Source organism: Silene latifolia, chromosome 1 (genome assembly GCF_048544455.1).
Source record: "Silene latifolia isolate original U9 population chromosome 1, ASM4854445v1, whole genome shotgun sequence".
In the NCBI taxonomy this organism is placed as follows: domain Eukaryota; kingdom Viridiplantae; phylum Streptophyta; class Magnoliopsida; order Caryophyllales; family Caryophyllaceae; genus Silene; species Silene latifolia.
This window is the reverse complement of record NC_133526.1, coordinates 4,977,467-5,005,355: the sequence shown is the minus strand read 5'-3', so window position 1 is coordinate 5,005,355 and position 27,889 is coordinate 4,977,467. Positions and strand designations below refer to the sequence as shown.

The window sequence follows — 27,889 nt, the reverse complement described above, 5'->3', positions numbered from 1 at the left end:
TATAAAATTTAAGTACCACCTAGATATTTCTCTAATATTTTAAACATTAATTAAGTTGTTGTATCAAATAAAATTTTATTTTCTCGAAATTATACTAGAAAACTATAGTTTCGGATCAGATCGGATATCCACATGTTTTAATTCTAGTATCCATATCCAAACCAAAACCAAAGATTTCGGATCAGATATCCAAACCAAACTTAACTTTCGGATCGGATATCCAAAAATTCGAATCAGATTCGGATCGGATATCGGATCAGTTTGGATAATCGGATTTTTTGCTCAGCCCTAGTAAATATTGTCCAGAAAAATGACTCGGCCCGATATGAACGACTTGAACCCGACTTGAATTACTCATTTATTAAATCTGTATTACATATCGTATTCGTAGGTGTATCAATCACTATGTTTTTTTTTTTTTGGTGTAAATCGGGGTGTTCACCGTCGACAACAGTGTATAATCCCCTCGCCGCGCGTACTCTCACGAAGAGGTAAACGGCTGCCGGCTGGCCAAAGAGTTTGCTCCATTCCCATTGGCAGGGATCGAACCCCTAACCTCATGGTTAAGGGATGAGGTGAGCAACCACCCCACCAAACACATTTGGTTAGTATCAATCACTATGTAGAATGCACTTAAATAACAATATGAAATGTTATGGATTATAGTATCAACAAGTCTTGCTGAAGACGGGTCGGAGCAAGTGACGGGTAATGTCACTCACAAAACGGATAGGGGAGACAAGGTGGGACACCCCCATGTGCTTCCCTCTCTCCTTTATTTGGGTCATTTGTGAGAGGAAATGGTATCCGTCACTCCAAAGTGACGGATATGTGCCGTCCTCAACGAGATTTTGTGTTATAGTATAATAAGGACTTGTTTGGTTGCCCGTCAAAAACACATGAATTGTAATTCATGTGAAGTGTAAAAATAGCTTGTTGTTTGGTTACCCCCAATTCACATGAATTGGAACTTCCTAGGAACTCTAATTCCTCCATAATGGAGGAAGTTGCTTACCTAGGCCCCCCTAGAGAAGTGGAAATTCCTATGGAATTGGAGTTCCCACATGCAACCAAACAACTTTTCCAAATTCACATGAAATAGAATAAGCATAGTAATTGGATCTTCCCTGGCATTACAATTTCCCATTATCAACCAAACCACCCTAAATACTAGACTTTGTGCCCGTACGTTGTACGGGTTATAATATTGATTCGTCTCTAATTGTATCTTCGCAATTGAGAAGCTATGTTTACTTTCTTAACATTAGTTTTCTCGTGAGAATGTGAGTATATACTAATACATTGAAATATTTTTTTTAAGAATATGAGTATATACAAATAAATTAACATTTTTTTTATGATTTACGTATATAAAAGTTATAATCGCCATGCACGAGTAACTAAATAGTGTTCTATTTGTAAGTGAGCTTGTACAAATGTAGTTTTTTTACATCTGGAAAATTTAAGTTTTTCTTCGTAGAATAAATAATTAATGAGTTAAATAAAGGACTTGACTAATTCAATATTAATACTTATATATTATACGGAGTATGTTATATGTTATATTTGAAGAATAATTAGAAATTATTATTATTTTAAATATTTTAAATTACAAAAATAATTGAAAAATCAAGTTTATATATTTTATTAAATTAATATAATTTTTATAAATTCTTCACTATAAGTATGGTAAGTAATATTAATTATAATATTATTGTTATTGAATATGATTGCTTTTGACAAATAAAATATACCATACCAAACTATATTTTGACATGTATTCTGATTCTACCTCGACCCGTGACCCGTATAAGCCTACCCATATTTAGTCTGACCCGTATTCGAGTTTAACATGTATGAACCGACTCACCAGCCGACCCATCCAGCCCGTTTGAGTGGTCTAGCAAACCTTCCATCAAAGTCGTGTGGTAATTATCTAAATTTTGTAGTCTGACCCGTATTCTTATCATTTTAGCTTTTTACTTTTAAAGTTTATATATATATATATATATACTAATATAACTCTATCATCTTGATCGGATAAAATTTCTATAACTTTATTTTAACTATCAATAAAATCAAAAATTATACTCTTCTCTTAATATTAGAATTGGATGATTGTCTACTTGCTAAGAAGCCCTCTTTTAACCCGTGATAGTCGTATTGCAAAAGTTGAAAACTCTAATATTATTCGAAAGTTTTTCAAAAAGTTGAACTTTCTGTAATCGCTCGAAAATATGATACTCCCTCTTATTCCATATTTTCTTCTCCTTTCCTTTTTGCACAACAAATAAAAAAGTGAATTAGGACCACACAAAACACACTACCCCACATGCCACTGAATTTGAGCCACACATATCATCCCAAAAAAGGAAATAGGGAAGAAAATCCGAATAACGGAATAAGGAAATAGGGAAGAAAAATATAGAATAGGAGGGAGTATATAGTATAATTATCAATTCTTGCTACATGCATTGATGCATGCATACCTTCACGCAAAGCCCGTATATATTCTCCTAAAATTTGATGATTATATTAAGGTCCATTAGGGCGTAAAGATGGAGCTTTGAAAGAGACGTAGTATGGATATATTTACTGAAGCATGGTAAAGCTTTGTGATCTCACCATTAATCATTTTTTTTAAAGAGGCAAAGGCATGATACATTTAACTACAATAAAAGACCTTACATATCTAAACTTTTTAACCGATATGCTTGTTATCATACTTATTAATTAGCAAAGTCGAATAAGACTCTGGTTTTTCTTGTAGAATTTTGTACGTATGAGTATAAGATAATAATAATAATAATAATAATAATAATAATAATAATAATAATAATAATAATAATAATAATAATAATAATTGTATGTAATATTTAATACTAATAACCTTATAAGAAGGCTTGCCTTACAACGGCATGACGCCAATAAGTAACTAAATAAATATGTGAACGGTAAATCTTAGAAATACCTCTTAAGTCATAGTTGATATATAATTCCAAAGCTATATCATCACCCTATCAAACTATCATGAACTGATAGATTTATTACTAAATTGGACTGATTTAGGCAAACTTCTCAAAACGTTTTAGGTTCTACCAAATACTTACACAGATATGATAGATATACGTTCCCGATTAATCGTTCGGGTGAATTCTCTATACCCTCCAAATAAATGAGAATGCCCAATCGAGTATTTTGTCATATTTATAATTGTATTTGATGAATACTATTTCAACTCCGACGTTCACAAAAAATCTTATACATAACTCTCTCGGTCTTGAGATTTTTTATTTTGGTCGCTTTGGAGAAAAAGTGGGGGAAATTATACACCCGAATAATACAAACTGACATAAAATTAATTCTAGATTCATAGCTACTTGAATCCTTGATGTGATATCACTTTATTAATTTGTAAGTAAGATAACACCAGGATACCAAGACAATATTCAGACATGTCTTAATATTATCTAAGGTATAAATTCATCATATAATCAAAGCTCAGCTCGATCTATACATATAAATTTGAAAAAAAAAAATTGAAAAAAATCACGGAAGTTAAATTGTGATACTCCATTACTCCCGCATGCCTCATATTGCTTACCATACAACTACGTTTGTTTAATTCTTAGATGAAACTCTCTGCTCTTCCATGCCCTCCTTCTTGTCATTTAATTCACATGTATGAGGTTGAAACTATCTTATACGCAAGCTATATGACATTATGCCAGTCGGTATACTCTTCGGGTCTCCATTAGATATGTATTTCATGCATCAAGCGTTCGATTCCGAGCCACCATGCAATATTGTTGTTGGCTTCCTGTGTAAACAATGCAAATATGATTAGCAAAGCTCGTAAATCATGTTCGTTAATGCATGAATGATATAAAAATAGTAGCAACCAATATACGAAAAGCTTAAAAAAAACATAAATTTCAAATTTGGTGTAAATTAATGAGTTCTGGTTTTTTTATAGGCTTACAAATATTTAATTTTGTCTCCCATTGCTAATCAAATACACTTCCTATTTAGGTGTAAAAGATAGATCTTTTGCTTGTAATTTACTATATCTCTTATTTGATTAGCTCAAAATAATTATCTTCAGCTGAGTTTATTATTAAAAATAAAAACGTAATTATCTTCAGCTAAGTTTATTATTAAAAATAAAAATCGTAATTATCTTCAGCTGAGTTTATTATCAAAAATAAAACTCAATCTTTATCTTTTTTTTTTTAATTTACTATATCTCTTATTTGATTAGCTCAAAATAATTATCTTCAGCTGAGTTTATTATTAAAAATAAAAACCGTGTTTTAAAAAAGTTGGAGTCTCTAGAATTGCCTGAAAAAAGCCTCTTTTATATATATATATTTATTTTGATTAGGGATAGTGATTTTTAAGAGTATAACCAAACAACATAGCCCAAAAGAGCTACTTAGAAAAAATATGTAATTTGAGTATTTAAGTTTTGTATTTATAGTCTATAGTTATAGTCTTTTGTGGGGTGCTTGTTAATGTTTGGTTTACTTTTATAGATGAACATTTTATTTGTTTTTTTGTTAAATATAGATAAACAAATTATTCTTTTATTTAGTTGTTCTTAATTATTTTATTCAAGCTATGTTTGTTAATCCCTCTAATTTTTTAGAAATGCTCTTATTCTATTTTTAGCATATTCATTAAAATGGTCTCATCTCTATCTTTGTGTTTCATTGTAAAATCATCATATTTTATTGGTGACATTCACCGTTTCACTTAACATATCAACCTTTGTGCAAAAAGTAAATGGGATATTTGTAAGGAATTAGAGTTTATGTAATATTATGTTTTCCATTGATTATGAGTTTATGAAATATACAAATAGTTAAAGCTAAACTGGTGGAAGGGGAAATAATAGACGTTTCTAAGATGATCCACTCAATGTGTAATGTTATACAATTTTTGTTAGCAGGTCAGTCGTCTTGGCAACAAACAATAGTAAATTAACTAGTTTGGATCCCGTGCAATATATGTAAGGTATTTATAAAATTTTATTTTTTAGTGTACTCTGTATTATTTATGGATTTTAAATCAGCTCGCTTATTTTTTTTTATGTTTCACATCGCTTTATTTTGATTTGAGTAATAAAAATTAAAATTTTAAAAAGTCATTAAATGAGTATTTTAATGAAATTTTTCTTTTTACCGAGAAATTAAAGATGTTATTTTTAGAATATTTGTACTATTAACATTTTTTGTGCAACTTCTTATCATTGAAAGTCGATAAATTTTCAACGTACAATTATTTCAAAAAAAGTATACAGTTTTTTTTATCATATAATAATGGAGATAAATTTATGTACAATGTGAAATAATATAGAATGTTTCAAAAATTAAATTTATTAAAAGATTGTGCCATTAATTACCTACCATACTTATAATATATGCTAAAAATACTATGTTTTATTTTCGAAAATATGGTTTAGGCGGGAAAAATGAGAATTTTGCCTATTCTTTTAGTAAATAAGGGATTGCATGATGCCGTATAAAATAAAATAGAGATTTTACAAGATTGTGAATTTACAATTTACGAACAGACTTGTACATTACACAGAGCTAAAACTCGTTATGTTTAAAATCACAACATGTTATAACTTCTATAATAAGCATATATGTCCAAATAATTAACTTGCTAACATTCAACGAATATGTATTTGACAAGGAAAAATTCTTGTGTACTCCGGAAGTACCGTACTCCTTACACGTACAACTAATCCATTCAAAGAATTTTTCTTTGACAAGTTCATTCTGATATCTCATATCTTATGATTATTACTAATAAATGTAATTTGGCTATTTACTCCAAACTTCGCAACCATTAGCCGGGACAAATAATACAATATATATGAAGGAATATTTATTTTAAGATTATGTTTATTTATTTTCATAATAATTGAGAATACTACAAATCTACAATATACGAGTATGATTTATTTCAAAATAATATTTTTTTTCAAGTACGTACAATTTCAAATATAGAATATAATATATGATTTATTATCAAATAAGTGTGATACATATACAAATAAACTATAAGATCCGATAGGTATTGTCATATATACTTCCTTAATATTTACTCATTAAGGAAAATAATCAATTTTATATAAAATCATATGTGGTTTCTAACTTATACGGAGTACTATAACACAATAAAAGAGACAATCAAGCTACGTATTATGAAGGGTAATTATCTCGAAAGTTACATGATGATGTCCTCTCAAATTTCCATTAACATATTGATAGTTCTAGCGTTTATCTACTTTTCAGGTAAATTTTAATTTTATTTTATGAATATTTTGTAATTAGCCATCCACTTTCATAACAATCATGTGTGTACGAATCCTATTAAAACTAATTTACATGAAGTTGCAATTCATAGGAGTTGCATAAAAGTTGCTTGGTTTGCATGAGCGTAAATTGGAAATGAAATTGATGATGTGGGAATTTACACTCACCGAGTGGGTTTAATAATGGCTTGTGCATTTTGCAAGAACTAAAGTTTCATGAGAAGTTCTATTTGCCATGAATTTGGCAACCAAACAATATCATCTTTAGTCCATTCATGAGAAATTCTATTTTCCATGAATTAGAAAGGCAGGCAAACGGCCCGTTAGATTAAAGTTTCATGGCGAGTGTAAATTTGTCTATAATATAGAGTATACATTTTCAACACTAGGTTAAGATTTCTTTGATAAAAAAAATAGTTGCATGAGTGTATGACTTTACTTATAATTACGAATCATTTGCTTGCCCTTCTAATTCACGAGAAATAGAATTTCCAATGAATAGAATAAACATGATTTTGTTTCGTTGCCAAAATCATGAGAAATAGAACTTTCCATAAAACTTTAGTTCTTACAAAATGTAGGAAGTTACTTATGAAAGAAATAGAACTTAACTGATTAGAAAATAGCCTTAATCTAGACGTCGTGTAAGACACTGCTCTAAATCAGTAAGACCCCCACACAGGTGCTCATTGGGTTCCGTGGTCACTGATTCCAGGGTTAACGCCTCCTTCCGCACAATGTTGCACACCAAAGACGGAAGTGGGAACTGTTCTCAATAAGCAAAATATAACAGAGAAGGAAAAAGAGAAGAAGATGTTTTGTAATTTTTGTTGTGTCAAAAACTGTGGAGAACTGAAGTTTATATAGTAACCAGAAAGGCTCCTCCAACAGTCATATATTAATGGTATTGATTCTGAGATTAATGGCCCGAGGAAAAAGTTCTGAGATTAATGGCCCGAGGAAAAAATTAAGACCAATAGCAAAGAGGAGCCCCACCACACCACGTGTCACGAACCCGAGCCGAGCCGGACAGTGGCGGCGCGCGCGTGCGAAGACTATAGTCTACCCTCTATAGTCTAGTTAACACTTGTTAACCCTCCTTCATATATAAACACAACACTCCCCCACTATTTTTCCAATGTGGGACAAATGTTATCTTACTTAAGTTTTGCAGCAACTAAAACTCCAACAACTTATCAAGCTTATTTGATGAATAATGAGTGAAATTCCCACATCAATTTCATTTCCTCATGCAGAGCCGAATTAAACAACTTTTATGCAAGTCATATGAATTGCAACTTCAAGTGAATTAATTTTCAATGGAAATTTTATATATCTTCCCATGGCAAATCAAACAATCCTCCAGACTTATTCATTTTTAAAAACGAATATCGAAACACTTAATAATATATGATATATAATTCTAATTTTAATTAATTTAGTTCATTAACATGTACAATAATGTACGAGGTTTTAAATTAATACTGACAATATTCCAACTCGTATTATGCATAACCCTTCTTGATTTTCCTATACAAAAAAACTGAATTTAAATCCTGCCTTATATATTTATGTAAATGTATGTATGTATTATCTAAATCGTTATTGATCATTTTAATATATAAATGTTGCCTATGTAAATCATGGACAGGTGGTTTGGTAAAGTCTACACTTACAAATGAAATGCCATGGCAATCTCCCTCACATTTCATGCAAAATAATCAACAAAATTGCCATTTCGTGCCTAGGGTTTGTCATCCAGGGCTTTATTTGAAGCCTAATTGCAATTATTATTGTACAAAAAAGTACTCTAATCAAAGAATGAAGGGTAATTGTCTACTTAATAGAGACTTACCATTTTGTTGCTGCAGCGACTTGGCGAAAATGTCTCACAAATCATGATCATACATATTTACCAAGTATATCGACGATATTGAAGATGTCTTATCTTATTAATTAGTTACGAGTTACGACGAAGATATCATTACAACAATAAGTCACATGTTAGATTAACCCTGTCCCCCATATATTACTAAGTGCACCCTTAGCCATAAGAAAAACGAGATATATTGTTACATGTATTAGTATGGAATATACAAGATTACAAGAAAGTTCATAATGGGTTTATTCTCAATGTAAATTAACAACTTGAAAATGAATCGTAAATCCTTATTTTGCACTTGTTGAAACAAAAATTTTATACTTCGTATTATAATTAACTGTATTTCTAATTTTAAATTTCCATATTTTGCCCTTACAGAAACAAAGATTATTACTTCGTATGATAGTTAAGTAAGTTAATCGTATTTCCAATTGTAATTTTTCACTTCAATTTCTATATCTTTTATACTTCGGTTTGTCCAATTTATTTTTATGGTAAATGATTCTATATAATTAATAAGGAACGAGTAATTCATCTAATTAGTTAATGCTAAATTTAAATTTAGTGAGCTATATTATTCGAAGCCAAAAAATATATACTCTATATAACTGTAAGACTGCCAGGAGTATAGTCTAGTTGATTTTAGCAATTGAGCACAAGTACGAATAGGCTCAAGATGGATTTAGGAATTTAAACACAAGCTCAAACTTGGTTCGGAGTTTGGCGAGCGCTGAAAAATTAAGCTTAAGCTCAAAACGAAAAATTTACGTGATATCCCTAAATTTCACCATTTTACATATGGTACCCAATATTATTGCCCATTATTATTGTTGTTATTAATTTTTTTTTTTTTTTTTTTTTGCAGCAGTAAAGATATGAAATTTACATACTAGTAGCACACCTCTCAGAGGTGTGCATAGAAATTACACCATTATTAAAAGCAAAAGTACAATTTATTATTAATAACCTACTGACGATGAAATGTTGGATAACGGCATCATGTTGGTGGAGTAAGGTAGCTTGGACACAAGCTTCATCATGTGCAGCATCTACATGGCACGAGACTTCCAAAGACTATCGAGACATTTGCTCTGACAAGTGACGGGAACAAGATGCACTTACACCACATGGACGTAGTGATGGGGCATATTCTGCACCCGCTGACCAAGTCAACATATTGAGCAAGGTCAAAGATATCCACACCAAGTCAACGACTTAGACAGCCTAACCGACGCAACCTGTCGGCCTGTCACCTATGTCCCGGCCACGGTGACTTGCCAGCCGGGGCACATATCCGCGTACTCATATCCAAGACCCCCTCGGCGAGTCAACAGGTCCGCCGGCCTGCCATGGGTCCCTCGGCCGAGGGTAGATCAGTCTTTCCACCTGCTAGCCACTTGGCCACTTGGTCACTACGTGACAAAAGGTGAAAGTCTATAAATACTCCTCAACCCTCATTGAGGAAAGGATCCACAATTTAACCTAAACACCTCATAATCTGGTAATATCTTCCTTATCTCTCTACAACATATACTTCGCCAAGTAACACATAACTTAATCCCTTTAAGTTTACTGACTTGAGCGTCGGAGTGAGTACGCTCGGTGCAAAGCCGAGCCCTCAGTTTGTTCATTGTTTCAGGAGAGACCGAGAGAAGGATTCGATCAAAGACGTCATTCTACAAGCAAGTGTGGTAGCAAATAACTGCTCTGGAATTACACCCGGAACAATTGGCGCCGTCTGTGGGAAATCAAAACAGATACTAGAAGCTAGTCAAATCCCTTACAAAAAAACAAAAACCCACCCAAAAAGCTAAGAAGATGTCGAAACAACAAGAAGTATTTGTGACTGACGAAACCGAATTCTGCCAAGATGACACCGTCCACATTACGGGGTTGTGCAGACCCCACCGGCCGAGTGACTCAACCGGGAGTACGGGATGCCAATAATACCGGATACGCACGTGCCGCCGCCCACGACCAAGTCACCATCATGGGACATGTGGTTGATGCGGCCTAAACTGAAGCTACTCCTGGACCTAATAGGTAGCACGCCGACTCACACTGTCACTCCGACAAGAGCGGCGGCACCCGCACAGGAGACCAGGGCCCAAAATGTGACTCCGAGAAACTTGAACGAAGCATTGGGGGAAGCTGACCCTGTCAAGACGTCGGGGGAGCCCAGAGCGCTAGTGGTAGACCTGAGTCCTTCTCGCACTCGCGGGAGGACAACGTCGCCGCAGCACCGACGAGGCCTGCCCCAGAGGAGCGAAAGAAGTCCGACTCACCAGAGTCGGAGAAGAAGCCCTTCCCGCCACGGGGAGAGGAGCCGGACTAAGGATGCGAGGAGCCGATCGCCGCGTGTCGTTCGACACGTGGTCAGACAGCCCCTCAGTGACTATGTCCTAGAAGTCCCGGTGCCGACTAAGCTAAAGTTGCCACCTATATCATACAAAGGAGAGAGCGACCCAACCGACCATGCCGAGGCTTTCGAGTCTTACATGTCGGTGTGGGAGCAACCTGATGAGGTTTGGTGCAGAGTCTTCCCAACGACCCTGCATGGTATGGCACAAAGTTGGTACAAGGGGCTACCCGATGGGTCGATATACTGTTATTCCGACCTAAGGGACACATTTTTGGCCCAAAAGATATTCTATGATAAGAGGAGGTCCGTCGAGACATCGGATCTCCCGACTATCGATACATGAGGGGCGAGTCTCTCGAAGTTATGTAAAGAGGTTCGACGCCAAGGTTCAGCAGATTCGTGAGTGAGCAAGCGAGTGGCGGCCTTCGATCGATGAAAGGCCTCCCAAGAGGAGACTTAAAAACGAGCTCATCAAGTGCGGAGGCTCGAACTTAGACTCCGCCAGAAGATGGTGACAAGCCATAAAGGTAGAGGACTACCACAAAACCTGGGTAGGCCCGGCGAGGCCGGGCACTCGAGAGAAAGAGCGCCGGTAGGGGACAACCCGGATGAAGGACGCCGTGACAATAATAGGTCACGGTCGACAAATCTGCCCGGGAAAATGAACTCGGCGGGCGCCGGGGAGTTCAGGATCGTACTACCAAAAGCGGTTCAATGGCCACACCCCCTTGGTCGTATCTGCTGCCGAGGTCTTTGCCCTGAGCAAGAACGAGGGTCAGAAGTGGGAAAGGCCTCCCAAGGTGAGGGGGGACGGTGATACGAGCCCGATCGTGAGTACCACGGCCACACCGGTCACTTAGCCCCGACAACTAGGCATCCGAAGAATGCCATTGAAGAGCGATCCGGAAGGGAGCCTCGGCAAGTATGTTGCGGAGGCCAAAAGAAGGATACCGGCGGCTCAAATAAAAAGTCCGTCTTTAAACGGATAGGAGTAATCCATGTTGTCATCGGGGGCAACGAGAACGGTGGAGTCTCGCTCACGGGCACAAACGGCACTGAACGAACTATATCAGGCCATCAACTTTGTGCCCAAAACAGCGATCCCCGCTTCCAACATCCCCGACGTAACTATTGGGAAGAAGGACTACGAGGGAGTCATCGCCCGCACGACGACCCACTAGTAGTCCACTTGGACATATCCAACCACCTGGTCAAGAGGTGCCGATTGACACGGGCGCCTACACGAACATTATGTTCGGGGAGTGCTTTCTCAACCTCGGTGCGAAGGTTGTGGACTTGAGCCCCTACACCAATCCGTTGTACAGTTTTTCCGGGGCCGGCCTGGTACCCCCTGGGTCAATCAGGTTGCGGTGATGTTCGGCGAGGGAATGCGGCTAAGAACGTCTGTCTCGAGTTCATGGTCATTGACGGCTCGTCCGCCTACAACGTTCTCATAGGCCGAGTTACTCTGAGCGAGGCCGATGCAGTGATGTCCATCCGGGCCCGACAACGATGTATGTCTCGGGACCGGGGGAAGTGCATAAACTCGTCTCAAAGGATTAGAAAGACGAAGTGGTCAACGTCCGGATATCGTCGGAGGGTGCAACATGCAATCCCTCAAAGTGGCGAAGAAGTCGAGAAGGGGAAGAGCCCATCCTTACAACGGGAGGGCGACCTCATGGATCAACGTCGGCATGGTCGAAGGAGCGAGACCGAAGAAGTGGAGATTGACCCGGGCGCGCACGAATCGTTGTCGGTGTCAACCTGGAGCCAAAATTCAGGGCCGCTCTCCTAGACCTGCCGAGGAAGAACAAAGACGTCTTCGCCTATTCAGCGGCCGAGATGTCGGCGTGAGCGGGAGGTAATTGTTCACAAAGTGAACGTACTCTCCACCGCTCGCCCTGTCAAGCGCGAAGATGAGGAATTCTCAACCGAGAAAGATGAAGCCATCAAAGCCGAGGTAGATAAATTACTAGCGGCGGGCTTTATCATGCCTTGTACTTATCCTGAGTGGTTAGCTAATGTTGTAATGGTAAAGAAATCATCGGGGGCGTGGAGGATGTGTGTAGATTTTACCAATCTTAATAAAGCGTGTCCCAAAGATTGTTATCCCTTGCCTCGAATAGATAGTTTAATCGACGCCACGGCGAGCTACACTATCTTGAGCTGCTGGACGCCTTCTCAGGGTATCATCAGGTATTCATGGCCGAAGAAGACATGCCTAAATGCGCATTTATCACCGGTAACGGCACATACATGTATAAAATGATGCCGTTTGGTTTGAAGAACGCCGGCGCAACTTACACAAGACTGGTGGACAAAGTGTTCCAAAATAAAAAAGGGCAAAACATTGAGGCTTACGTCGACGATGCTATTGTAAAAAGCAAGTCTGACAGCGAGCACTTAGCCGATTTACACGAGACATTTTATTCACTGAGGAAATACAAGATGAAACTTAACCCAATGAAATGCAACTTCGGTGTCCGGTCAGGTAAGTTCCTCGGCGTGCTTGTCAGCGCCAGGGGAATTGATGCCAATCCAGAAAAAGTCCAAGCAATACTGGACCTGCCGGAGCCGAGGAATAGAAAAGAGGTTATGATGTTGATCGGGAGAATGGCGGCTTTAGCCCGTTTTATCTCTCGGTCAGCCGACAAGAGCACCCCATTCTTCAAAGTGTTGAAGGGAAATAAGGACTTCAGCTGGGGGGAGGAACAGAGCACAGCTTTCAAGCAACTGAAAGCTCATCTTCAAACTCTCCCAACCCTGTCGGGCCGATCATCGGGGGAGACGCTATACTTATACATAGCGATTACCTCGGCCACGGTCGTCGTCGTGATCATCGAGAGAAGAAGACAAAAAAGCAACACCCAATCTACTTTGTCACCATACATTGTTGCCGTAAAGAAAGAAATTACCCGCCGATTGAAAAAGCGCCTTTATTGTCGTCGTTGCCGCAAGGAAACTAAAACCTTACTTCGACGCACATCCCGTGACGGTCTTAACCGACCAACCATTGGAGAAAGCATTGGAAAAATTTGAACAATTCGGCAGGCTCATCAAATGGGCGAGAGCTATCCCGCTTCGGCATTCAATACAAGCCGAGGCCCTCGATAAAGGGGCGACACTTGCAGATTTCTGGCCGAGTGCACATATCAAGAAGAGCAAAACCGGAGTATGGGAAGTATACACCGACGGGTCCTCCACGCGAAACACTCAGAGCCAAGATACTTATCATCGGTCCAAACGGGGACGAGTTTGAGTACGCCTTGAAATTTACCTTCCCGGCCTCAAACAACGAGTCCGAGTACGAGGCGGTGATAACCGGAGTCGAGTTAGCTAGAGCCTGCCGGTGAGAACACATCATTTTGAAAACAGATTCACTTTTAGTGGCTAATCAAATCAGAGGAGAGTACGAGACTCGAGACGACGGAATGGTAAGATACCCGGAAAGGGTAAAAGCTGACACTTCAAAATTGAAATCTTTTCAGATACAATGCATTCCTGTGTCCGAGAACAACCGAGCCGACGCTCTCTCAAAGCTTGCCAGTTCAACCATCAAGAATGTCGGTCGAACCGTCGGTGGACATCGGGAATACCAAAAGCATCAATGAGACCGTCGGCATGGTAGGCGACATAGAGGCTGAGACGACGTGGATGACTCCGATAATGAAATACAAACGATGAATGAGTTCGGAGGACCGCAGTCTCTCACGAGAAGATAAAGAGGATCGCAAACAAGGTACTTGGTGTTTGAAGGAGAATTATACGGGAGGTCCGTGATAAGGCCACTCTTGAAATGTGTCGGCCCAACCGACGCGGAGCTATATCGAGAAATTCACGAAGGTATCTGTGGTCATCACATGGGGGCAAGAACGCTAGCCCACAAAGCTCTCCGAGCCGGCTACTTCTGGCCACCATGCTTGAGGATTCCAGAGCCAAAACCAAAAAGTGCAACAACTGTCAAATGCATGCTCCGGTGATACATGCACCTTCCAGAGACCTACAGCTGGTACTTATTCCCCTTCCTTTTGCACAGTGGGGGATGGATCTACTAGGTCCGTTCCCAACGGCATCCGGAGGAAGAAAGTATTTGATTGTCGCCGTTGACTACTACACCAAATGGGTTGAAGCTGTAGCGGTACCTGCCAAGACCACGGTGGCCGTAAGAAAGGTAATCTGGGAAAATGTCATAACTCGTTTTGGGTTACCCCAAGTCATGGTATTTGACCAAGACCGAGAGTTTTGGAGTGACACAATAATGAACTGGTTGGAGGAACTTGGTATCAAATTTGCATACTCCTCCGTCTGCCACCCACAGAGCAACGGACAGGCGGAGGCAGCCAATAAAACAATCCTCAACGGTCTGAAGAAGACAGTTGAAGACCTAAAGGGAAGATGGGCCGATGAACTACCCGGCGTCCTGTGGTCCCTCCGGACCACGGAGAAAGAAGCAACGGGGTACGGTCCATTCCACTTAGTCTCTGGTCGGCGATCCCCGCTAATTGAAGCAACGGTGCCCACATTCAGAACGGCCACCTTTAACCCGGTTGAAAATGAGGAAGGTCTAAGAGCCTCCCTAGACCTGGTCGAAGAAAGCCGAGATACAGCACGCCTCAACTTGGCAGTATACCAAAACCGAATGAGAAGAGCCTACAACCGAAGAGTCCACAAAAGGGACTTAAAAGTAGGGGACCTAGTCCTAAGAAAGTCGGCCGCCACCAACAAAGGAAACATTCATGGTAAATTGACGGCTAACTGGGAGGGTCCCTACAAAGTGGTTGAAGAAATGAGGCCGGGTACATACCGGCTGACAGACATGGAGGGTGTGCCTTTGATGAGCCATTGGAACACTGACAATCTCAGGAAATACTTTGTATAACGGCGGAGGTGACCAAAACAATTGTTGGCACCCCGGCGCGTGTTTTTACCTAATAAAGGATCATCCAAGTTTTCCATCAAAGTGTATGCTCCCCCCCGTAGTCATATCGAGGTAGACGCCACGGCCCAAGCCGGGCAGTCACCCCAAGAAGTAGACGCCATGGCGATCACTACCAATAGCGATTGATACTCGCGAAAGCGACCAACATGCCTTAAGAACGTATAAGTACAGTTGAGACGCAATTCTAGCCGCCTCGGCCAACCGAAGGCCTGGCAGAGGAAGCGATCAATATGTTTACAGATACGAACGCTGTTGAGCCGTAACCTCTAGCCGCCTCGGCCAACCGAAGGACTGGCAGGGGACACAACGGTCGATACGCTAACATGTTTACAACGGCGGTTGGAAACGCAAATCGGACGCCTCGGCCAGACCGAGAGTGAAAGAGGAAGCGACCAACATGCTAACATGTTTAAAGAAAAAGACGTTAAACACAGTTGAGATACGCATTCTAGCTGCCTCGGCCAGGCCGAAGGTAAAAACGAAAAAGCGCTCAATTAATAACGCAAGAAGGCAAGTGAAGGATTGTGATCAAAACCCGGCCAAGCCGGGAGCCAATAAACAAGCTTTATTAAAAAAATGATTACAAGTAAGGAGAATACAGACGACGGTCGTCCCCATAGGGATAAGCCGAAACACAACCTACCAAAGTTTTACAAAATATAAGGAAAAGCAAAAGGTTACAGACATATCATTTGAAGCGCCAAAAGATGGCAGGGAGAAAAGGCTTAATAATTGGCCCCCGAACAGCTGAAGCTATCCGAGATGCCTGGTGACGACCGCCCGTCTCCCTACGCCTGCTGCTACTTGCCATCAGCAACGTTAGCAGCATCGTCTTTGGTGGGCGACCCAGAAGCTGTCTTGGCAGCCACAACTTTCTTGGCAGCCTCAGCCTCAGCAGCCTCAGCTGCCTTCATCCTCTCAGCTTCCTCCTTGGCTGCCTTAGCCTTCTCGGCAAGAAGGGGTCGCCTTCTCCGCGGCCACCTCTTCCTCCTTCTTCACCCTTGCCTCCTCCTTGGCCTTCTCCTCCGCGGCCTTCTCCTTAGCTTCAAGCTTGTCATCAAGCATCTCGTCAAATTTTGGCCACGGAAAGGAGCCATCAAGAGAAAAGAGCTCCCCAATCACTTCCCTGGCGGCTTCCTCGGCCAGGTCCCGGTATTGGGCGCAAATGTTAGGAAGAATCTCGCGTTGGAGCATCTCAATGTCCTCCTCCCTTTGGGCGATGATAGCATCCTTATTCCGAACCACCTTCCCCTGGGCCTGAAACCTGACACCTGCATTAAAGTCGGCGACTTTCTGAAGGTGGTCACGCCCCTCCAGCAGCTTAGCAGCTTCAGCCGCCGCAGCCTCAGCCTTGGCTCTCTCAGCGAGGACTGCTTGTTCAGCGTCCTCCCTAAGTTTTCTCTCAAGACGGACGCCTCTTGACCTCGGCCTTGGCCCTCTCGGCTTCCTTGTTCGCAGATCGAGTTCAAGCCCGAGCCGCTCGAGCGTGGAGTAGCTTCGAAATAGTCTTCTCTTGCTCCACAATAAGAGCACCGCCGTATCAACCCACTTCGACAAAGATCCGACCAAACTTAGGCCCTCCGACCTAACTGGATGGGGTAGGCCGAGGAAGGAGGTGACAACGGTGGCATCTTGACCACTTGCCCGCGCAGTTTTCTTCTCAAAGACGCCGTTCAACAGCGTGCCCGAGACGACGGTTGATCTACAAAAATTCAATTAAAGCATCCGTGTCAACATACATGGACATACCGTAGAGCTGTCATCGAACGCCTAATGAACCGGCTAAGTCGAGCCACGGGATAGATCCGTACCATGCTTGGCCTTCTTGGTCGGGGTCGCATTTCTTTGCGGCGCAAGCAGCAAGCGAAGCAGAAGCATCGCGGAATGTAGGCTCTTTCCTCTTACGGAAGAGAGGGGTTTCCACTGCCAAGGTGACCACCTCCTCGGCGGTAATATCAACGACCTCCACCGTCGCCTTTTCGACTGAAGGGAGTGGAGGTGGAACTGATGTTGACGCCGTCGCCGCCGAAGACTTTGTCTTCCGCGTTCGGCGCGGTACGTTACCAGCAACCTTCGCCTGGGCCGCCGTTGTATTTAAGCCCTTCAGCTGCTGATCCATGAGATCATTCGGCGGCGTTCTGCGATCACGAGCCAGGGCCTTAAGATGCATATCAACAACTGACTTGTCCTTGGCAAGCCCCATTCTCCTAAGGATATCCTCTGACAGGTCCGGGCCAAAATGGTCTGCAAAGAAAACGAAGCAACAGTCAAGTGAAAGAAATAAATCAAAGTTCAAATAACAGAAACATTAAAAGCAGAGATGGGCCTCACACCGACCCCACTCACCCCGTTCGAGGGCCGGTATGAGGCCGACGTGGCAGAGCAGCTCATCCTGAAGAATGATCTGCGTCGGGGGAATCCATCCCTTCGGCATCCCATTCTTCTCCGCCTCAAACAGCCTCATCGCCCGCTTCTCATCCGCATTAAGAAGGACCTTGCTGGCGTCCATCTTAAGCTTACTCTGGGAGACCCATTTGTCATGCTCCGCCTTAGTCTCGCACCGCAAATTGACTTGGTGCTGGAAGGACCGGGGCAGTGGGTAATCCTCCGGAACCTCAACGTACACCCACCGATCTTTCCAGTCCTTGCAGGAAGAAAGCTTATCAACGGAGACTTAACCCGGCTCCGTCTGCACGCTGTACCACCCAACGCGACCAGGGGCCGACGGCCGAAGGTGATGAATCCGGCGGAATAAGTTCACCGTCGGGACCTCCCCCTTGAAAAGGCAGAGCCACACAAAGCCGACTATAGTCCTAATGGCCAACGGGTGCAGTTGGGCCACGACGACGTTCATGGCTTTAATTATGGCCATAACGTGTTCATTCAGAGGAAACCGGAGCCTATACTCCAGGTGTCTGATGTATACGCCGATGCAGCCCGGAGGAGGGCAACAGACCGCCTGACCTTCCTCAGGAATTACAATACTATACTCCCTGCCGAAGGAGAAGTGACGTTCAAAAAACGTCGGGACCGGTAATGTACTGGCAAATTTGTGGGTCCAAGCGCGGTCAGGGCAGACCTTACAGGCGTCGCCGTGATCCATGACGTACGGCCTCTCCTCATTAGGATGAGCCCTTTCAACATCGTCATCATCAACATCATCATCATCCTCCCAATCCTCCAAAGCTTTTGGATCAACTTCGGGAGAAGGAGACCTAGGGCCCCCAGACCTTATCGGGATGGCGTCTAGTATCTCCTCCTCATCAAGACGCGACGGGGAACCCTCCGGCGCACAGTTACTAGGACCGGCATCAGCAGAAGACATGTTCACAGCAAAAAACTTAACAATTAAAAGTTGAAAATTTGTTTGTTTACCTTGAAGAAAAAGTGCTACGCCGGCGTAACGCTTCGAAGACTAGAGAGAAGTTTCGTCAAAGAAAGTTAAGCTAGAAGAAATTTTTTTGAGAAAATGAATTTGGAAGGCCAAATTCAGGGGCTAACTCTCCTATTTATATGGCAAAGCCCACTCAATCCGACCAATCAGGGCAAAGCCCATGAAGCGTCAACCAATCAACAAAGAGACACATGTCAAGCATGCAGCCATGGAAGGTCAATCGACAAACAGTTACAAAACTTCTTCAACACGCTCCTTGATGAATGCCAATCGACGTATCTTCTTCAAACACACCCTTGGTATCTACTTGTCAAACGGCCCGCCGATTCAACCAAGCTTGACAAAGACCGGGGTGGGGCAATCAAAAGCACACTAAGCACTCACAACCTCGGTCTCGGCCAGCGCCACTTTCTTTTCCACATCTGATGTCCATTACACATCCATGTGGAGGGGGGATATGGTACAGCCTAAGCAGAACCAAGCCGAGGTAGAAGAAGCCGGGGCAGAAAAATTTTTACTTACGCAGAATACGCTCAACACTCATCGAAGGTCCATACCACGTCATAGACTACGCTGGGGGCAAATTGATGGGGCATATTCTGCACCCGCTGACCAAGTCAACATATTGAGCAAGGTCAAAGATATCCACAACAAGTCAACGACTTAGACAAATTTAACCGACGCAACTGTCGGCTGTCACCTATGTCCCGACCACGGTGACTTGCCAGTAGGGGCACATATCCGCGTACTCATATCCAAGACCCCTCGGCGGCGAGTCACGGGGCCCGCCGGCCGCCATGGGTCCCTCGGCCGAGGGTAGATCAGTCTTTCCACCTGCTAGCCACTTGGCCACTTGGTCACTACGTGACAAAAGGTGAAAGTCTATAAATACTCCTCAACCCTCATTGAGGAAAGGATCCACAATTTAACCTAAACACCTCATAATCTGGTAATATCTTCCTTATCTCTCTACAACATATACTTCGCCAAGTAACACATAACTTAATCCCTTTAAGTTTACTGACTTGAGCGTCGGAGTGAGTACGCTCGGTGCAAAGCCGAGCCCTCAATTTGTTCATTGTTTCAGGAGAGACCGAGAGAAGGATTCGATCAAAGACGTCATTCTACAAGCAAGTGTGGTAGCAAATAACTACTCTGGAATTACACCCGGCATCATGTTGGTGAAGTAAGGTAGCTTGGACACAAGCTTCATCATGTGCAGCATCTACATGGCACGAGACTTCCAAAGACTATCGAGACATTTGCTCTGACAAGTGACGGGAACAAGATGCACTTACACCACAAGGACGTAGAATGGGAAAGGCGAAAACAAGCCAAATAGATTTGCCTCTAGAGGAGAAAAATCTCCTACATCTTGAAGAATCAACCTCACAAACCAAAGACCAATAACCCAAGTAGTCGTGCCCACAAACGGACCAATACACAAATTGCTCCACAACCAAACACTTAGCCATAGACACCATAGACAACCATCCTATAATGTATCCAACACAGGTCGGACAAAAGCTCAACTCGTCATTATTTATGTAGAAGGTTATTATTCGAAACACCAACAAGAAGAAAACACAGGTTAACGGCAGCATGGATGTAAGGTTATTATTGTTATTGTTATTGTTATTGTAGTTTAGTTCAGATCTAATCAGTGTAGTTCAGTTTACCTCTAATCAGTTCAATTTAGTTCAGTTCAATTTAGTTCAACTTCATTCAATTTAGTTCAGTTTCATTCAATTCAACTCAATTCAACTCTATTAAGTTAGAAAAAACATAGCTTAATAATGATAGTTCATCCACTAAATTATACTCCCTCCTATTCTTCTTTTTCTTCCCCTTTGGATGGGGCACAATATTTAAGAAAGAGAATAAAATATGAATTGTGAATTGGGTGGGGTTTGGTGATAGGAGAGAGGAATGAATAAAATAAGGAATTGTGAGTTGGGTGGGGTTTGGTGATAGGAGAGAGAAATGAATAATTATGAATTAAATAAGGAATTGTGAGTTGGGTGGGGTTTGGTGATAGGAGAGAGGAATGAATAAAATAAGATTAAAAGTTTCCAAAAAAGGAAAGGGGAAGAAAACCTGAATAATCCGTTTTAGGAAATAGGGAAGAAAATAGAGAATAGGAGGGAGTAAAAAAAAGGCAATTAAATTAAAATAAATTATAGAAAAAAAAGGAAAAAAAACAAACCGAAATACTCTGTAATACTTCCTCCATTCAACTCCAAACTACCATATTGGTTTTTGCATACTATTCACAAATGAATCTTCAATTGCAATTTTCTCTCAATATATAAGTGAAAATATATTCTTGTGGGATCTTATTTGATTCGTCTTTACGAAAGACATTAAAAATATAACTTTTATAATTTTTGCATATACGTAGCTAATGATATTTACCGCGTAAAACATGCGTTGGCAAACGTGAAAAGTGTACTATGGTAGTTTGGAGTTGAATGGAGGAAGTACGAAGTAGAAGATTTAGTAGATACGACTATATGAGCTTTGCTAAGTTTGGACTCGACTCCGGTGGTCAAACATGGCTAGGACACAGTCTCGAGATAAACGAAAGGTCCAAAGGTATTGCAGCTAACAAAGACTGACACGCGGTTTAATACGACATACGAGGGGCCCCACGCAAATAATGTTTCTTGTATCCTTAATTAGTTGCTAATCTTTTTCACTACTTTCAGATCTCTGTTTTCTGCCTTTTGACTATTACCACCGAATACTGCATTGTGTAATGACCATTCTGCCCTTCGCGCCGTTTTCATTTGTGGCCGTAACCTGACAACTCGCCCTTGGAAATAGGGGCATGGATCGTTTCTGTCTTGTTTTGTCCTGTTTATGCAACCCAATCAATATTATTTCACTATCTTTGTAAACCATTTTAATATATCATTCTTTTTTTTTTTTTTTTTTGTTAAAAAAATAAAGTGGACTGGAAAAGTAGAATCTGAGATGAGTCTGAAGGATAATGTATAAAGTCTGAGGTGAGTCTGAGATATATCTGAACAATAAAGAAATAATAAAAGTTAGTGAAAAACTGGTGTGCCAGAATCTTATGACTTGAGAGAATCTGACTAATAATCTCACCCTTATAATATTTAAGCACTGATTTTACTTTGATTACAAAATGGTTGACATTGAGTTTTGGAATTTTTGTAGTTGTGGTGTTCCATGACCTAAAAATGTCGTGATTCATTTAGTTACTCGATAAGATTAATAGTAAATTCGATAAGATTGATCATGCTAACAGCTAACTAAATGATTTTAAAGTAGAGCAAATATTGCACTTTTGTTGTTTAATACTACTTCGTACATAATAAGGGTGACAAAAACATAAAATGAACCGATAAGACGAGAAATAATAATCCTAAGTTGAAAATGACGTGTATCAAACACGACAATGACTCAAGACAAACCCAAATCAACCAAATAGATAATCATAGGTCAACAAATCGATTTAAAATAACTTTTATTCGACCTAAGCTAACTCGACTAATGCATTCGTCTAAGTCATTAAATTTGTTCTTTATAAACACTCACTATCGATTCAACTTTTAATCTTTTATAATGTTTAATAGAATATATCATATTCACTCATTTTCCTGGCAACCATTAACCATAGTATACATCAAGTTTTCAATGTTGTTGACAAATCATCTTACAAGTTCCAAATATGTATACCTAAAGCCCTAAAAGCCTACTATATGTCTTTTTCTAATTAATAAGATATAGTGTGTTTTTGTAGTACCATCTTAAATTCTTAATCACTTATTGTTAACCCTTTTTTAGTATCATCTTTAATCACCTATTTTCTTCCCATCCATAATCATATTCAGTTAATTTTGCTTAAGACGAGTTTATTCGTTTTAAATTTAAAACAGATCAAATAATATTTCATATAGATAAATAAGACAAGAGTTTACTCTATTTTTTTAATTTTTTTACCCATTTATTTTTCTAATCTATTTCTTATTTAAAACAAATACATCGGTATTAAATAAAAAATTACTTCCTCCTAGTCAAATTGTTCGTTCCTTTTCATTTGGACACCAAAATTAAGGAAGTGAATTTGGATCACACAAAACACCCTACCCCACATAAAATTGAATTTGGATAATACAAAACTTACCAAAAAAGAAAAGGAAAACCAATACCCGACTAGTATCGAAAAGGAAAGAGAAACCAACAATTAGACTAGGTGGGAGTATAATTTTTCTAAAAGTATAATTGAACATGGATAGTGGGAAAAAGTTGGACCATACCCCATAATTATGTTTATTCCCCTACATTTTCTATTAAAGATGTGACAAGAATAAATGCATTATCTATTTATTTACATCCAAAAAGTTAATTTAAGAAAGTTTGTCCAAAAGACAAATTAATTCACTTCAACTCCCACTTTCACACAAAAAATTTCTCACTGCTTTCCCTCACTACAAATATTATTTATATTATTAATATGAATTTTTACTTGTGTTAGCTCATTTTTGAGCATGAATGATGCTAAACATGGAGATTAAGTGTGCAAGATGTAAACTTTATGTTATATTTACACTATTTATGTCACTAATTTTAGTGGGTTTTAGTGTTACAGATCCAGGTGATGCAGAAATTCTGAAAATTTTCAGAAAAGGTTTGCAAAATCCTCAACTTTTGAAGTGGCCAAATGATGAAGATGATAATGACCCATGTGGTAATAATTGGGAATTTGTATTTTGTAATTCTGATGGTAGAGTTACTCAAATTCAAGCTAAAAATCTAGGGTTAAGAGGTGAATTACCTAAAGATTTTAACAAATTAGATAAACTTTCTAATTTGGGTCTTCAAAATAATAATTTAAGTGGTATTTTACCTTCTTTTAAGGGATTATCTGAGTTAAAGTTTGCATTTTTAGATTATAATAATTTTAGTGTTATTCCTGTTGATTTCTTTGATGGTTTGAGTAGTTTGGTTGTGATTGCATTGGATAATAACCCGAATTTGAATTCCACAAATGGTTGGTCTTTCCCTGTTGCTTTGCAAGATTCAGCTCAACTGACTAATGTTAGTATGATGTCTTGTAATTTGGTTGGTCCATTGCCTGATTTCTTGGGTGCATTAGGTTCTCTTGGTGTGTTGAAATTGTCGTTTAATCGTCTTTCCGGTGCCATTCCCGCGAGTTTAAATGGGTCTAATTTGCAAATACTTTGGTTAAATGGACAAGGTGGTAATGGTGGTGGTGGGTTGAGTGGTCCTATTGATCTTATTGCTAGTATGGTCTCATTGACTAGTGTTTGGCTTCATGGTAATCGGTTTAGTGGGACGATTCCGTCTGACATTGGAAACTTAGCTAGTTTGAAGGATCTCAATCTTAATAGCAACCAGCTTGTTGGGTTGATTCCAAGTAGCTTGGGTGGTATGTCGTTGGATTCGCTGGATTTGAGCAATAACCATTTTATGGGTCCTATACCGGAGTTTAAGGCCAAGACTGTTGTTTATAAATCAAATGACTTTTGCCAATCAACCCCCGGAGTTCCTTGTCCGCCTGAAGTTATGGCGCTTCTTGATTTCTTGGGTGGGTTGGATTATCCATTAGAACTTAGTGGTTCATGGTTGAGTAATGATTCATGTACCGGATGGTTGGGAGTTGTTTGCAATGATAATAATCAAGTTAGTGTCATAAATTTGCCCAACCGTGGGTTGAATGGCACTCTTAGTCCGTCACTTGGGAAGCTGGGATCCTTGACCAAGATTATTCTCAATAACAATAATATTACGGGGCAAGTTCCGTCAAACTGGACAAGTTTGAAGTCCTTAGTGTTACTAGATTTAAGTAATAACCATCTGTCCCCTCCGTGGCCGAAATTTGGCAATAGCTTGAAGTTTTCTATTGATGGGAATTCTCCACAAACACCCACTTCATCGCCAACTTCAGGTTCTAATGGTCATTTTTCACCAAAGGACTCGGATTCTCCGGACAAACGAGTAAGCCAAAGCTCCAATAGGTCTAAAGTAGTTGCAATTGCAGCCCCTCTTGCAAGTATTGCAGCACTTGCATTGTTGGTAGTTCCATTGTCAATATATTACTGCAAGAAAAGAAAGCATGTTCGTCAAGCTCCTAGCTCGATTGTGGTTCACCCACGAGTTCCATCTGATACCGATAATAACGTAAAAATAGTTGTTGCCAATAACACGGGTAGTACATCGATTGGGAGTGGTTCTGCAAGCAGACATAGCATTGGGACAGGCACTAGTGAGTCACATGTCATTGAAGCGGGCAATTTGGTCATTTCAGTACAAGTTCTACGGAACGTGACAAAAAATTTTGCCCCTGAGAATGAGCTCGGTCGTGGTGGTTTTGGAGTGGTGTACAAGGGTGAACTAGAGGATGGTACTAAGATAGCCGTGAAAAGGATGGAAGCAGGTGTGATTAGCAGCAAAGCTTCTGATGAATTCAAGGCTGAAATCGATGTTCTATCAAAGGTACGACATCGGCATTTAGTATCTCTTTTGGGATATTCAATTGAGGGCAATGAGAAAATTTTGGTTTACGAGTATATGCCTCAAGGGGCTCTTAGCAGACATCTGTTTCACTGGAAGACGTTTAATTTGGAGCCTCTTTCCTGGAAGAGGCGGTTAAATATTGCTTTGGATGTTGCAAGAGGAATGGAATATCTTCATAGCCTTGCACACCAGAGTTTCATACACAGAGACCTCAAACCTTCCAATATTTTATTAGGCGATGACTTTAAAGCGAAAGTTGCAGATTTTGGGCTTGTGAAACTTGCTCCTGATCAGGGAAAACAATCTGTTGTCACTAGGCTTGCTGGAACTTTCGGATACTTGGCACCCGAATATGCTGGTAAGCTAACATCATTGGTGAAGTATAATTTAATTTTTGCCTTTTGTCTGTGCTTATTTTGCTTCTAAGGTCTTGTGAATGATAAGGAAACTTCATTACATATATACATATATTCTTACCTTCTAAAAAGTCTGCTCACGTTCTGTTAGGGTCGATATTCAAGAGAAAAAAGGAATTCCGTAATATATTCATGTAGCTGAACACCTAAGTTGTGCTTCGGCTTGGCCTTGTTGGATAGGTTTCTTGTAGGGTAATGTAGCAAAAGTATCACTGTAATTCAATATAACAAAAAATTGGCAGGGGTGAACCGAAATGAAATTTTGGTAACGTTTCCAAGGACAAATGAAGTATTACGCTGGAATTGTACTCTGAAATTTTGACGAGGATACAGAGCATTTCATGGCAAATATGATGTCGTTCTGTTGTTTAAACTGCAAGATTCGTTCACTTAATAAGTTACTGGTTCAATTCCATATGCATTGAATACCTGTTGTCGTCAGTAACAGTGATTTTTGACAGTTAAAACATACAAGATGTATCAGGGGAATTATGTTTACAACTCACTCTAATCTTCATATGTGAGGTTGCACTAAGTTTAATTCAGAAATGTGAGAATTTTAGATGATTTTAGCTGAAAGTCTGAAACAGAACTCTAATGCGGAACCATACCGAAGTTTATTTGCACAGTTATCTTTGGGTAATCTTCTGCTTTGCAATACAAGTTTTGTTTTTTCTTATAGGACTTGGTGGATTAATGACTGCTAAAAAGTTCCTACATCATCTGATTGGGTTATTACTCCCTCCGTCCCAATCATTTGTTTACCTTAGATTAAAATACCCCTCACAAACAATAAAGAAGGTAAACAAATGATTGGGACGGAGGCAGTAGTAAATAGCGAGAATTGAAACCCTTTCCGTAGAACATTCTTGATCCAACTTTTGCTCATAAGACCACATTTCATCAAGTTGCATATATGGGAGTGATCAGAATATCAGACATAATGGCTCCGAACTTTAATTAACCTTGCATACTCCCTCCATCCTGTGTGTTATTTCTTACGCAAAAATGGAAATATATTGATCTAAACATGCCAATAGAAAAATGTGGCGAATTTGAATGAACAGAAAGACTACTTATTTTATGTCGGGTATTTTTAGTTATTTGGGCGAAGCTTTGTTGATGTACTGTGAGCCTGTGACTGTGAGTATGTGATTCCTATGTTCCGTTTCCCATAGTTTTTTTCCTCCTCTTCTGACAGTGTCCCTTACTCTTTTGTAAGTGCTGTAAGCAATATAGCTAACTTACCGAAAATTTGTTTTTGACTGATGCAGTTACAGGGAAAATCACAACAAAAGTTGATGTTTTCAGCTTTGGAGTTGTGTTAATGGAGCTATTAACAGGATTAGTGGCGCTAGATGATCGCAGACCTGAGGACCAGCAATACTTAGCAGCCTGGTTCTGGAAAATCAAATCAGACCGGGAGAAGCTACTAGCCGCCATCGATCCAGTTCTCGACGTGAAGGGGGAAACATCTGAGAGCATTATAACAATAGCCGAGCTAGCCGGTCACTGCACAGCAAGAGAGGCCAACCAACGGCCGGAGATGGGTCATGCCGTGAACGTTCTGGGGCCGCTTGTGGAGAAATGGAAGCCTTGGGATGATGATACGGAGGAATATTCTGGAATCGATTACAGTCTTCCCTTAACACAGATGGTGAAGGGATGGCAGGAATCAGAAAAGGAGGACTTGAGTTACGTGGATCTCGAGGATAGTAAGGGCAGTATCCCAGCTAGGCCTACCGGGTTTGCCGATTCCTTTACTTCCGCTGATGGTCGTTAAAGAGGTTCGTTGAGTGTCATTATTTTGTTGTATCGGTGTTGTGTAGATATAGCCGTCATGTTTTTCCAATTTCTTTTCCGGCATGATCCATTAGCGTTACTAGTATCGATATGATTTAATGTTTGTAATATGTTTTTATCGTCTGTCGTTTTTTCCTTGCAAATCCTCTGCCATTATGTTGATGAACCTGTGATGGATTAAACATAGGGCAAGGGTGCATGTTGTCCAAAACTGTTCTGTAGTCTGTGATGCATTTGTTCCTTATTATTAATTTTCAAAAA

The 27,889-nt window shown here is 40.2% G+C and overlaps 1 protein-coding gene across 1 annotated transcript; it reads left to right on the top strand.

The window, feature by feature from the left end:
• The first annotated feature begins 23,179 nt into the window (after window positions 1–23,179).
• Window positions 23,180–27,889, top strand: LOC141594653 (receptor-like kinase TMK3). The gene is made up of 2 exons (XM_074414659.1): window positions 23,180–25,767; window positions 27,100–27,889. The coding sequence occupies exons 1-2, from the start codon at window positions 23,424–23,426 to the stop codon at window positions 27,606–27,608; spliced, it is 2,853 nt and encodes a 950-aa protein (XP_074270760.1). The 5' UTR covers window positions 23,180–23,423; the 3' UTR covers window positions 27,609–27,889.